The sequence below is a fragment of the Myotis yumanensis genome, unplaced genomic scaffold (assembly GCF_028538775.1).
Source record: "Myotis yumanensis isolate MYYU_CA2020_CCGP unplaced genomic scaffold, mMyoYum1.0.hap1 SCAF_3, whole genome shotgun sequence".
NCBI classification, from domain to species: Eukaryota; Metazoa; Chordata; class Mammalia; order Chiroptera; family Vespertilionidae; genus Myotis; species Myotis yumanensis.
In genome coordinates this window covers 113,897,582-113,911,888 of record NW_027223754.1, presented here as the reverse complement: position 1 = coordinate 113,911,888, position 14,307 = coordinate 113,897,582, and the positions used below count along the sequence as shown (strand labels likewise).

At 40.7% G+C, this 14,307-nt stretch overlaps 1 protein-coding gene across 1 annotated transcript in view; it reads right to left on the bottom strand.

Annotated features, from left to right (window-relative positions):
* The window catches only part of UBL3 (ubiquitin like 3), a 77,029-nt gene extending 69,282 nt beyond the window's left edge, over nucleotides 1-7,747 (bottom strand). Inside the window, exon 1 of the mRNA XM_070409394.1 lies at nucleotides 6,739-7,747. Coding sequence (XP_070265495.1) covers nucleotides 6,739-6,765 — 27 coding nt within the window. The 5' untranslated portion in view covers nucleotides 6,766-7,747. The remainder of the gene's footprint in view (nucleotides 1-6,738) is intronic.
* Between the last annotated feature and the right edge of the window lie 6,560 nt (nucleotides 7,748-14,307).

Here is a 14,307-nt window from a genome sequence, read left to right as displayed (position 1 = left end):
TGAAAATCCCAACTATAAAGTACTTGAGCATATACCTCTGCTATGTGCATATTCATTTATAAATCATGTATTTATGTATATTATATATATATATTAACTATTCAAAATATTAATTTATTTTAATCTTGCAATCACTAAACATACTATTATTATTAATATGTTAAGTGAGAGCACTGTTATTGAATACGCTTCTGTTTTTTTAAAATCTTGGTTTCTCAATTTGCAAAGTTCAATGTATTTTGACACTTGATTTTAAGAGCTGAAATAGTCAAAACTGAAAAACCTAGCTCACTAAGAGACATAAATCAATATAAAAGAATATGTCGCTTACTGGTTTATTAAATTATATCACTTTTCTATTCTATCACCAAATATGCACAAGCTTTTATTAAAAGTCAGTTACCTGATGTCAATGTTATTAAATTTTTTTTTGATGTCAGATATTTTTGCAAACTAAGCAAAATGTGTTGCTTTATATGTTTCAAAAAAATGGATTCAAAGTCCACTGAAATTCTCTATAAAGAAGAATTTTTCAACATACTGGAAATATCTAAACGTGTTTTCAAAATGTTCTCTCCATAACATTAGTTTCTTCTGAAAATAAGGTACTTTCTCATTTATTGGTTAAAATGTCAATTTTGCCTTGAAGAAACAACCTAGTATTTGATTTCTGAAAAATATCTGCTAGGTAGCATACTATTGATAGCTTCTTGTCATCATGAAAAAAATCGGCATCTAGAATATTAAACTTTTGTAAAATAAAAATACATAATGCAGTTTTGAGTTCTACAGCTCTTCTAAATACTTTTACAGTGAACCTCTGCTCTTATCTCAATATAAAGTATACATACTTTTAAAAAGCATTTTTAAAAGTAACTATATAATCCAGGGGTCCTCAAACTTTTTGAACAGGGGGCCAGTTCACTGTCCCTCAGACCGTTGGAGGGCCGGACTATAGTTTTAAAAAAAAAACTATGAACAAATTCCTATGCACACTGCACATATCTTATTTTGAAGTAAAAAAACAAAACGGGAACAAATACAATATTTGTATTTGCATGTGGCCCGTGGGCCGTAGTTTGAGGACCCCTGATATAATCTATCTATCTAGCTATATATATATATATATATATATATATATATATATATATATAATCTATCTATATATATAAAAGTCTAAGCGACCATTCAACCATTTGACCAGTAACTCTGACACTCACTGACCACCAGGGGGCAGACAATCAATACACAGGCATGGAAACATGGAACAGACTGATGAATCTCAGAGGGAGGAGGGAGGAGGAGGGGCGGTGGGAAGAGATTAACCAAAGATCTTATATGCATACTAGAGGCCGGGTCACGGATTCGTGCACTGGTGGGGTCCACAAATCTGTGCATCAGTCGTATAATCTATAATAATCTATAATAATAATAATAATAAAAGCATAATATGATAATTAGACTGGACGTCCTTCCAGACGACCTTCCAGATGAAACTGGGGCTGCAAGGGAAGCCTGGGTCCCGGGTTCCTGCTGGCGGCCAAAAGGAAGCCCGGGTCCTGGGTACCTGTCGGTAGCCGGAAAGAAGCCTGGGTCCCGGGTGCCAGAGGGAAGCCGGTGCCGGTAGCCAGGTGAAAGACGGCCTACTCTTGCACAGATTTTGTGCATTAGGCCTCTAATATAATATAAAAGAAAAACTGCAAGAACTTGGAGAAGCTCATGGTGCTGTTGATCTCTATATTACAGAATTCCCACATCTTTCATCAACAAACCACATCCAGCCATTGTAATCACCTGGATTTGAACCTAAAATAGTCTTAGAGCCAATCCATAATTCATATAAAAGCTCAGTTCTTCCCCCTTTGGGGAGCAAAAATTAAACAAACAGAAGTTCTAATATTTTAATTTTCATGTCTCAGTTGTCTTTCCTCATTGAACTTAGTAAATTATTGAACTAGTGAAGAAGCACAAAGCTTCACAACTTATATTAGGTGCAGAGGGTATGAACAGTTATAGTTTATAGAATGATACTTCATTACACAGAGAAGTACTCAATGAAAAATAATTGAATTGAATCAATGATATTCAAATAATGGCTCTAAGTCATCAAATGTAAGTTAAATTATGCATACATATTAGGATTAACAGGACAGTCATTCAAAATTATTAGATTGGGATATTTCCAAAAACAACCTTCATATATTCAAAAATTTACTGATTCAGAATCTCTCACCCAGAGATTCCAGTTACCATGAATTCTATAGTCTCTTTCCATTTTACCCAAGAATGAAAGGAATTTTTAAAAAGCATATTTAAGAAGCACATACTTCAGTCTCCTAAAATACATTTACTGTTCCAATTATGAAAACCAGTGGAGCCATTAGTACGTTATCCACTAATTTAAATAACTTCAAACCTTAATATTAAAATATTTTTTTAATATTCAAAGTAGTAATAGAGGCAAACATCATAGACTTCATATTTAACACCATTAGCAGTAGTAGTAGTAGTAGTAGTAGTAGTAGTAGTTGTGGTATGGAACAAACAAATCTACTTTTTCCATAGGTAACAAAAAGAGTAATGCTTCATGAGTCAAGAAATCACTCAACCAGTTTTTAAATGTCTATTTTGCATTAGTAAGTACAAGAGATATAAATATAAGATACATATCCATATAAATTTGGCATCATAAAAGAATCTCAAATATACTGATAGAAAATGTTTTACAGGAAGAAAAGATGAACTAAAAACTATTTTCACAGGAAAGGGACATGAACTGGAGGATTCAGAGCCAGAAAGGGCATTGAAAGCTGAGGGAAATAATTTGCTACTTGCTTTAATAAAAACAAATAATTCAGAACACCGAATATAAGACAATTTGAGGAAAACAATTTAGAGAAAGTTTCCATTAGAGACTCATAATTTATTAAGCTTTTTGTTCATTGTCACACACTTAAATATAGAACTGGTACCCTTTAGGTTCATTCATAAACCCTCTCAACTTAGTCTTAAAATAAACACTCTAGCAAGAGAAAGAAAAATTAAAAGGAGCTGTAAGCTGAAAATTTGGGGCACTAGATCTTAATATACTCTTTTGTCAAAGTTAACCATTTTCTATTCTCTGGACCTTTTTCTAAAATATAGAAAAGGCATGGCCTTTTCCCCTAATATACTTTATACCTGTCATTCTACTTTAAGTTGGAAACGTGATAAAAGTTCACTTTGAAAAGAAATTAATTTTAGTAATTTCCTGTCCACCAGAGGGCTCCAATATTTATTTCTCCCACAAATGGAAGAGATATAACATTACAATAAATTCATTAAGTACTGAAAAAATTCAAATTATCATTACCTCATTTAACCCCAGACTAAAATGTTTACATCTGCTACAATTTCTACATTAACAGTTCAAAAAGATACAGGGCTTTTAAACTAATTTATCACCTAAAATGTTTCAAATACCAAAATTGCTTTGCCGTTATTCTCACACTAATTGTCAATTTCTTTCAGGTAGAGTTTCAATTTTATAGATATCATCAAGTACAATTTTAAGTCCAAAGCTCTAAATAGTAACTCAAATGTTTTATATAATACTTTGATAAATACAATTTATTAATAACTCTCCTTATCCAGAAAATAAAAGTACTACCTATCTACCTAGCCTTAGGCCTTATTACTAACAAATAGAGTAAACATTCTCTTTCAGAAAACCTACAGTCATTAACATCATTCATGTTACAATTATAAACAATGAATATTGTCCCATCATGACCTATGATTTGGCTGAAAAAAAAAATAAAATAAAGGCAGTGAATCACTTATATACAATGTATTATAATATTCTGTTCAGATATTCTCAGATTTTTTTCACAAGTTATTATGCTGGAAGTAAATCTCAGTTCAAACTCAATCACTCTTAGCAAAAAAAAAGCCAATATTTTATGTAAATACATGCAAATTATTTATAGAACATATTTACAGAATTTTAATAGGAAAGGCATCAACTGCAAATTATTTTTTTAAAAGAGTACAGCAAATCCATTCCCTACGGGTGCTACTCCCCTTCCAAAAACTCAACTTGCTAAATTTGAATTATAAAAAGAGAATCCTTACGGTAAACACAAAAATTTACTGAATGTTTAAAAATAAATTTTATAATGTGAGTTCTATTTACAAAACAAAAAAGATGCTAAAAATCTATTTTAAAGTGAATCACAATCATTGCCATAAGACTTTCCAAAAACATCAATTGATTTAGCAATTACTGTAGCTCAAGAATAAATTATCTCTAATGAAAACATGGCAGGGTTGTAACCTTACAGGACCACCTCATCTCCCAAATAGGATTTTCCTGTACAACTGACAAGCACCATTATCATGGAAAAGAGCGCAACATTTTTTCTAAGTAGCACATACTAGCTGTCAGCACTTAGAAACGTGAAAATTTTACTGCACCTAGCAAAAATGTATGTATTCATACTTGCAAGAACACATACCCTGATCAATTTAGAGTTATGCTGCAAGGAAAATGTCAGATTGTAGAAAGAGGTGGGGGTGGGAAGGCTGAGGCTTTTCACCGTGGTAAAATTGTTCTCACTTTAAGTCATGAATAAAAGCACAAATTAACTGCCATTACTGCTATGAAGAGCTTAAAAATACGAAGCACTTAATCAACAACTTCTAACCAGTATTTACCATGTTATATTTCAAAAAGTCAAGAATTCTAGGAGCATATCAAATGAAGGTATTTCTTAAATAAAAATTCTAAGTAATAGCAAATAAAGGCTTAAAAGGCTTTAACATAGGGGGGAAATCTATGGACCTTCAACAAGTTCAACAGCTAGAAAACAAGAAATAAAAAATACGCAGAACAATCTCATCTGCGCTGTACCTTAGATACACTCTGAAACAGCATCAAGATATTATGTTTATTATATAATATTACTGTGCCCTTGCATATCACCTTTAATCAAAGGATCTCAAAGCACCACAGAATCATTAAGCCCTTAAAATAAGGTCTAGAACAGAAATAATTACATTTTATAATTGCAGCTATTAATAAAAACCTTGCCACTATTTCTCAGTCCCGTGATCCAAACAAACATTAGCTTCCAAACCTTCCCTCTGACATGGAAACAGTATTTCCCAAATCATTTCAATTTGTGATTGATGCTATGCACATTTCAGCTTTTCTTCATCACTGGGACTAAAGAAAGTGATGGTATTGTTTTAATGACACAAATCTATTTCATTCTAACTCTCTGCTACAATAGTGCACATATCTTGCAGGGTGCAGGATGATATAAAATGGTGGCCTTATGGAGATCAAATTTTTGCTGGAGGTGATGAGCCCAAGCACCTACCAAACAAGAAACAGCATTTCCCAGCTCAGTCCAGAGACCTCTCCAGGCAACTTCTAGAGGGGGGTAGAGGAAACCATGTCGTTATCTCCTTAAGTGGGTAGAAGACTATTCTTCTGTGTGCACACCAGGAGGAAAGAGAAAACCAAAAGGATAAAGCAAGAGTTTTAAAACTCAGGAAGGAGAGTGTAAGGTTGCTGCATGGCCACCCAAAAGACAGAATGTTGTGGTTCCTTCACATTTAAATAGCACGTTAAATGGAAATCCAACATAAGCAAAATGTCTTTAAACCAAGGTCAAAATACACCACTTAGGGTCACTTAACTTTTTAAAATCTGTAACTGAAGTTTGCTCCTATAGAAACATCTGAGACTTTAAAATGTAATCAACAAAGTTCAATTTTACTTTTTGGCTGGAATACATGAACACTCAAATGGAATGTAACTACGTTAACAGCAATTCTTTTATAAACAAGATTATCCATCTTCTTGTTAACTGCATTATGTTTGCCCCTAGGACTGCAAAATGTAATGTCACACTCACACAAACCCACCTCCAGCACGGTAAGTCTACACGGCTAACTACCGTCGGTCAACAAACTCACAACCTTAACGTTTATAAACAAAAAGAAAAGCAACATCAAAGAATACTTTTTGTTTCGCGTTCTCAACAGTCAAGGGTCAAGGCTCAATAATGTGTTTTATTAGCGTTTAAAAGTCCAATGATGGAATAGGTGCTACCAAATATTTGGTACTAAAAGTCCTGTAATATTCATTAAAAGTCCCCAATATACGGTGAGCCTAGATTTGTGAAAATCCCCAAACATCTTAATATTTGTTGCCATGCTTGTTCACCTAGACACTTCAAAAAAGTCACTGCAAATTCTCGTGGACTTTTTCTTGAGGAGATAGATACACGACACTGTTCTCGCCCAGACCAAGTTTGCACCTAGTGCCTTCAGGAGCTCGTCAGTGTCACAGACTCCGTTTCCCTGCCAACCTCGGTGTCTGGTGGGGACGCCCGCCCTCGGCTCTGCCCACTGTCACCGACGTTTTCCGAAGCATTCAGATACAAGATACACTGTTCAGAGGCTTCTAGCAAAGGGATCTTCTCCCCTTAAAGCTACCTCGCCACATTTCCCCGACTTCTCCATTGCCTTGGGTGATTTGAAAAAAACGCAACCAAGTGAGAAACCCCATCCTCAAAGCACTACTGGCTAAAAGGGGGAAACCAGAACCTCCAACTTCTCCAAATCTCCCAGCACCACGGCTTCTCAACAGGCCCCTGCAAACTCGCCCCACCTCTGCATCCTTTCTGATTAAATAAGACTGGAAACCACAATTAAATCAAAGTGTGTCGTAACTTAGCCTTCACTCACCATATCCGCCGGGACATTACTGGACATCTTGCCACTTGATAAACAGCCAGACGTTCACGCAAAAAAAAAACCCAAAACAAAAACGAAAAAAACCCACACAACAAACAAAAAGGTGCAGAGGTCTTCAAGCCACAGAAATCAACGTTAACGATCTCGGTGAGTTCGTGATGTGCTTTCCAAAAACTAAGTGATGTGGGAGCCAAAGTCGCGGCCTGGCCGAGGTTGTGCGCGGAGGAGCGATCCCAGGAGCCGAGTGGCCGGAGCGCAGGGCACTCGGGAGGGAGCAGCCGGGTCGTCGTCAGCAGTGGCCCCAGGACCGGCCGCGCCAGGTGGACGGAGCCGAGTGACACACGGGCATGGAGCGGTGGGAGGGGGTTAAATGCGCCTTCCTCCTTCGTGGGCCGGCAGTGATTCACACGCGCGCCCGAGTCCAGTCCTCATGAAGCAGCAAAATGCCCCGGCGGGAGGTACACAGATAACTATGCGGCTACACATGGACGCGTGAGCGCTGAGTGGCCGGCGGGGGAAACGGCTTACCGAGCGCCGCCGGGGCCGGGGGCCGGGCCGCCCGAAGCCGCGCTCAAGGGCATTTAACTCGTTGGGAGCCAAGGCCCGAAGCCCGCGGCGACACGCGGGGGACGGGAGCTCGGGCCGGGCAGGGACCCACCGCCCCTCGGGGCTCAGGCCGCGGGCGCCTCCGGGCCGCAGCGGCTCTCGGGGCGCATCGTCTTCGCGGCTCCGCTCTCCTCGCCGGCCTCCCCTCCCCTCCCCGGCCTCGCGAGGTCCCGCGACACCGACTCCAGCCGGTCCCCGGAAGAGGCCGGTCCTCCCTCTCCTCAGTCCGGAACGGCTTCCTCTCAGAGCTTTGTCTCGCTTCCACTTCTCAGTGCCAGACGCCGCAGCCACCTCCTGTCATCGCCCCTCAAGCCAACATGGCGGCTGCAGCTGCCTGAACGCGAGTCGGGGACTCCGGGAGCTCGCCCCCCACTAGCGGCCGCCGCCCCCGTCCCCCTCGCGGACACCGAGTGCGTCACGACGGAGGCCACCCTGGAGCATCACGGGAAGGGTAGTCCCCCTCGCCCGACTTCAAAGCCACGCCCCTCCTAGTAACAGTTGCTAGGAAAGGAAAGCTAGCTTTTGCCAAGCTGTGACCCAGAAGTTAGGTGTGACCTGGAGAATTATTGTGGGGAGCGGGGAGGGCGGGGAGGGGAGAGATAATTCTGTACAGAGAAGTTCCCTCATGTACAATATACATACAGATTTAAAATATGGCTTACTTCTAAGCAGAATCATTTGTTTTAATGACAGAGAGCTCTCCACATCCTGCAATCTGAAAGCATTTTGTGTAGTGATTTCCTGAGTCTCAACATTACATTTGGAAGATCAGAGGCAATCATTGATTTCCAATGAGGCCCTACAAGTTCAACAGGAACATGGATCTTATTAAGCAGGGAAAATGTTTGAACATGTGTTTCTTGAAGACCCAGGGCCATAGAGCTACAATCTAATTAATTGAAATTACCAAAAACTGTAATAGTGAATAGTGCCAAAGCTACATCAGGAAATAGCTACTACAGACTAAGCGAGGATTCACTAGTTTACCAGGCCAGCCTCTAAATTCTATTTAACTCAAAATGTAATTGAAAACCTATATACCTGCAGTGATTAACAAATAGCACCAAATAATACCATTAGTCAAGAGACACATGAAGAATATGTCTACCCCAGATTTAGGAACAAAATGCAGAAAACACAAATGTCTCTCTGAATCCATATTCATATCTCTCTTATTGCTTTGGCTGCATATTTTAGGAAGGTCAGTCTCAATAACACACATGTGTAAAAATGCCAGAGTCTGAAAGCCACCTCTCCAACCTATAGCTATGTGATCTCATCTGTAAGACAGTCTTGCCTACCTTCCACTTTTAAAGTAGAATGACTTCATGCTGGGAAAATAGATTACTTTGTAAGTAATAATGCATCATTTGGTATGAAGTGTTACTACTCCTTCATTCAGCAAACAACTGTGCCAGGCACTGCTAGGCATCAGGAGTTTAAAAATGGATAATCCAGGCACTGTGCACAGGGAACTCACTGTCTGATAGCTTCTCATTCCCCATAGCAACCAATCAGGTTTGTCTCATCAGGATAGAAACTCACAGGACATGTAGAGTGCCTGCCTCTTAAGTAGCCTGGTAAGTTCCAAGTACTCCTCCAGCCTACCTCATTCTATGGTGAGTTAGGTTGGTAACCAGGCTGGAGGATAGAGCAAATACCCAGAGAAACCAAAGGACGGAGGAAATAAAGACCCAATCACACCACAATTAGGCTTCAGGACTTTGTCTAAACATTTCTGAGTCTCTAGCTGCATGACTTTCCATGGCCTTGGTACTTGGTTCCTCATTCACCATGTTTAGCAAGCAAAGAGCCCCCTTCCCAGTCCTCCAGATATAAGGACAGTTGAAAATGCTTCCATTGACCAATGAGTTCAGAAGGAATATTGGAACACAGTTAGAAGGCTCTTGCTTGCAAAATTAGTCCCCTCACACCAACTTTCATCCAATGACAGCCCTGGCCGAGGTTTGTTGGGCCTCCATGCTACTGTAAGTAGGAAGGCAAGGAGCAACATGGTAGGACTTATGCAAGCTTCAATTCACACCTCTTTTGCGGCTTTCCAAGGGCCACGCGGCAGCACAGTGTAACAACCACCAAGGGAGCCCAAGACCTTGACATTTCCAACAAGATGTTGCTGTTTGCTGCCAGCTACCTGTGCACTACTAGAAGAGACCACATTTTTCAAAAGTAAAGTCACTGTACCTAGCTGTGTTTCCAATCACTCTTATAAAATGGCTGAGACATTTTTCTCAGTAAAACTTATTGTAACTATTCATTCACTGAATTAGGGCATGAGAGCATTATTAAACACAATGTAGATTCTCTTATCTTTACTCTCTGCCTCCAGACTCAAATGGGTGAGCCAGGAGGCTGCAGAAAGAGCACAGTTGTCCACAGCAGGGAAGAGTGGCATCTTCTTTCTTTTTTAAATCTTTATTGTTGAGAGTATTACAGATGTCCCCTTTTATTCCCCACATTGCCCCTCTCCACCCAGTTCCCACCCTACCCCAGGCCTTCACCACCATATTGTCTGTGTCATTAGGTAATGCATATATGCATATAAGATCATTGGTTAATCTCCTCTAGATCTCCCTTCCTTCTGAGATTTGTCAGTCTGTTCCATGTTTCCATGACTCTGATTCTATTTTATCTATCAGTTTATATTGTTCATTACATTTCTTATCTATTTATTTTATTTTTAGATTCAATTGTTGATAGATATGTATTTATTGCCATTTTATTGTTCATATTTTTAAACTTTTTTTCTTCTTTTTCTTCCTCTTCTTGAAGAATACCCTTTAACATTTCATGTAATACTGATTTGGTGGTGATGAACTTCTTTAGCTTTTTCTTGTCTGGGAAGGGCTTTATCTGGCCTTCAATTATAAATGACTAGAGGCCCGGTGCACAAAATTTGTGCACTGGGGCGGGGGGGAACCTCAGCCCGGCCTGCACCCTCTCACAGTCTGGGAGCCCCTGCCCACACCAGGGCTCCGCGATGGGTCACCCCAAAGAGGGAGGCCCCTCCTACCTGCCACAGTGCTGCTGCTGGCTAGCCTGGGCCTCCCTTGTTGGGGCAATCGATTGCGCTCTACAGAGGGAGGCCCTGCTCACTCATCACAGCCTGCCGGTCAGTGGCCTGGGCCTCCCTCTGTGGGGCAATCATGGGGTGATGGGTGGGGTCCCCAACCAATCACATCACACCGCCTTGGCTGGCCTGGCACCAGTGGGTGTCATAGTGTGGTCATTCCACTGTTCGCCCTTTCGGTCAATTTGCATATTATGCTTTTATTATTATAGATAGCTTTTCTGGATTGAGTAATCTTGGTTGTAGGTCCTTGCTATTCATCACTTTGAATATTTCTTGCCAATCCCTTCTGGCCTGCAAAGTTTCTGCTGAGAAATCAGCTAATAGTTGTATGGGCATTCCCTTTTAAGTAACTAACTGCTTTCTTTGTGCTGCCTTTAAGATTCTCTCTTTGTCTTTAAACGTTGGCATTTTAATTGTGATTTGTCTTGGTGTGGGCCTCTTTGGGTTCCACTTGTTTGGGACTCTCTGTGCTTCCTGGACTTGTAAGTTTATTTCTTTCACCAGGTAGGGGAAATTTTCTGTCATGATTTCTTCAAGTAGGTTTTCAATATCCTGCCCTCTCCCCTCTCCTTCTGGCACCAACATAATTCGAATGTTGGTACACTTAAAGTTGTCCCAGAGGCTCCTTACACTACCTTCATATTTTTGGATTCTTTTTCTTTTTGCTCTTCTGATTGGGTGTTTTACTTTTTAATATATTTTTATTGATTTCAGAGGGAAAGGGAGGGAGAGATAGAAACATCAATGATGAGAGAGAATCATTGATCAGCTGCCTCCTGCATGCCCTGCACTGGGGATCGAGCCCACAAGCTGGGCATGTGCCCTTGACCAGAACTGAACCCAGGACCCTTCAGTCTGCAGGTCAATGCTCTATCCACTGAGCTAAACCAGCTAGGGCTGATTGGGTGTGTTTTTGCTTCTGCATATTCCAAATCATTGATTTGATTCTTATAATCCTCTACTCTACCGTTGATTCCCTGTAAATTATTCTTTATTTCAGTTAGTGTATGCTTAATTTCTGACTGATCCTTTTTCATGTCTTTGAAATTCACATTAAGATCCTCAAAAGTCTCACTAAGTCCCTTGAATAGCCTTATGACCATTTTATCTGGTCATAAATTAAGAGATAAATTAATGACTTAATTTAGCTCTCATTAAGTCCCTTGAATAACCTTATGACCATTGTTTTGAGCTCTGTATCCAGTAGATTGCTTGCATCCATTTCTTTCAGTTGTGACATGTTTCTTTGTCTCCTCATTTTTGCTGCTACCCTGTGTTTATTTCTATGCCTTAGGTAGAGTTGCTATGTCTCCTGGAATTGGTAGAGTGGCCTTGTGTAGTAGGTGTCCTGTAGGGTCTAGTGCAGCCGTGGGCAAACTACGGCCCGCGGGCCGGATCCAGCCTGTTTGAAATGAATAAAACTAAAAAAAAAAAAAAAAAGACCATACCCTTTTATGTAATGATGTTTACTTTGAATTTATATTAGTTCACACAAACACTCCATCCATGCTTTTATTCTGGCCCTCCGGTCCAGTTTAAGAACCAATTGTGGCCCTCGAGTCAAAAAGTTTGCCCACCCCTGGTCTAGTGGCTCAGCTTTCCAGTTACCTGGGTTGTGTGCACAGTCTTGATGTAGTTGATTGCTATTGGTGTTGCTGGGAGGAATTGACCTCCAGGCCAATTAGCTGTGAGGACCAGCTGTGACTACAGTGAAATAGCTGCACACATGCTGTGTAGGAGACATCCCTATGGAGCAGGATTTGCTTCATTGGAGCTGTGGTGCTCACTGAGTCTGACCCTCGAGTGTGTAGCTTGTGGATGTGTAGAGTTGTAATCTAGTATGGCCTGAAGCTGCCCACTGGTACACTGGCTCTGGGATTTCTGGAAGATGCAAAGTCAGCCACTGCCTGGGGCCACCTGGCAGGAGCTACAGAGAGATCTGCAGATAGCTGCTACTTATATTGGGCTTGGAAGTGCCTAGGGGAGGCTCAGTTGTGAAGCAAGGCAGGCTGATGCTAGTGCCAGGTATTGGGCCTTTCATTGATAGGTTTGGGGCATGTTGATGCCAGCTGCTGCTCGTTTGAGTGATTTTAGCAAAGTCTGAAACCTGAGCCTGGACAGGCCATTCATATGTAAAAGCCACTGCAAACAGCAAAGGGTGAGGCTGCAAATTAGATGGGACGGGGTCTCAGGGAATCATCAGGGTGGAGGGGACAGTGTGGGACACATTGATGGAAGCTCATATATGGCTTCCAGTCAACTGTGCAATGGGTGAGGTCCCAGCACAGGAACAATGACTTCTGTGAGCACTCCTATCTGGGAGAAAGCTGTCCCCGATTTCCTGCCTTGATGCTAGACAATCCAATCCCTTCCTGTATGTCCTGGATCCCCCAAAGTCACTGCCTGACTCTGGAGCTCAGAGAAAGCAGACTGTGTAAGTTTGTGCACAGGCCCTTTAAGAGGAATTGCCTGGGTCTCTAGCACCCTCTGTGTCACTCAGTCATAATCCCCACTGGTTTTTACAGCATGAAGTTACTCTTCCCAGCTCTGGGACACTGGGCTGGGAATCTGGTGTGTGTCTGCGACCCCTTGCTTCTCATGGAAGATCTCTGCAGCAAAGAAATCACTCCTGATTATAAAAACATTACAGGCTGGTTTCCGTCCAGCCTGTTCAATGCCTTCACCCTTCCTACCAGTCTCAATGTTCTTTTTTATTTACTTCTCCAGTTATAGGACTTTTATTCAGCCAGATTCAGGCTGTTCTGAATGATGGTTTTCTGTATTTTAGTTGTAATTTTGATGTGGTTGTGGGAGGTGTTGGGTACCTGCATTTAACTATCCACCATCTTGGTTCCCTTTGATCTCTAAATCCAATAGCATCTTCTTAATCACATTAATCTATTGTCAGCATCAATCTAAAGGAAGCAAATGACTCAGCATTTTTGTATTAGGAAAAGCAACTTCACAGGAAATCAAAAGACCTGGGTCTTACAGATCAGCTGTGTGACCTTTGCCAACACACAACCTCCCTGAGCCCCCATTCTTTTATCTGAGGAGTTGAACTAAATCTCTAAAGTCATTTCTAAGTCTCTGAGTGTCAAGTCCCAGAAGACTATCACATGACAACCATGGCCTGTTACAAATATCTCCCCCCAAGTGACTACTATGACTATATGGGTGTTTTGTGTGTGTGTGTGTGTGAGTGTGTGTGTGTGTGTGTGTGTGTGTGTGTGTGTTTGAGGGGGAGTGATGAAATTATTCTAAAATTAGATTTTGATGATGGTTGCACAATTCTATAAATATACTGAAAACCATTGAATTGAACATGCTAAATGGGTGAATTTATTTTTTATTTTTGAAATTATGGTAAAATATGCATAATATAAAATTTACTATCTTGTATGTTCTTAGGTGCACAATTCAATGGCATGGTCAGGAAGAGAGAACAGGTGGGCCAAAACCTAGACTAGAGGGAAAGAGTACAGGGAGGGGAAGTGGCTGAAATTCAGAATGCTGCATGGGAGTGGGGCAGGAGTAGGATAAGAAAAGGTCAGGAGAGAGAAACTAGAGGCCAATCACTAAGGACTTTGCAATTTAGGTTTTGCAAATTAGTTTGGATTTACTCTGACAGCAAATGGAAGCCACTAAAAGGTTTTAAACTGGGGAATGTTGTGATAAGATTTGCTTTGATAGAAGGATGGAAAACGGTCTCTGAATTCCAACAGTATATTTTGTCTATATTTTGGGAATTAGTTGTCATCTGTACAACCTCTTAGATTCAGATAATTTAAAAGTGCTTCAGGGGTCTTGGAGATGATCAAATCCCAAATTTTCATTTTACAGATCAGGCAGCTACCAGTTTA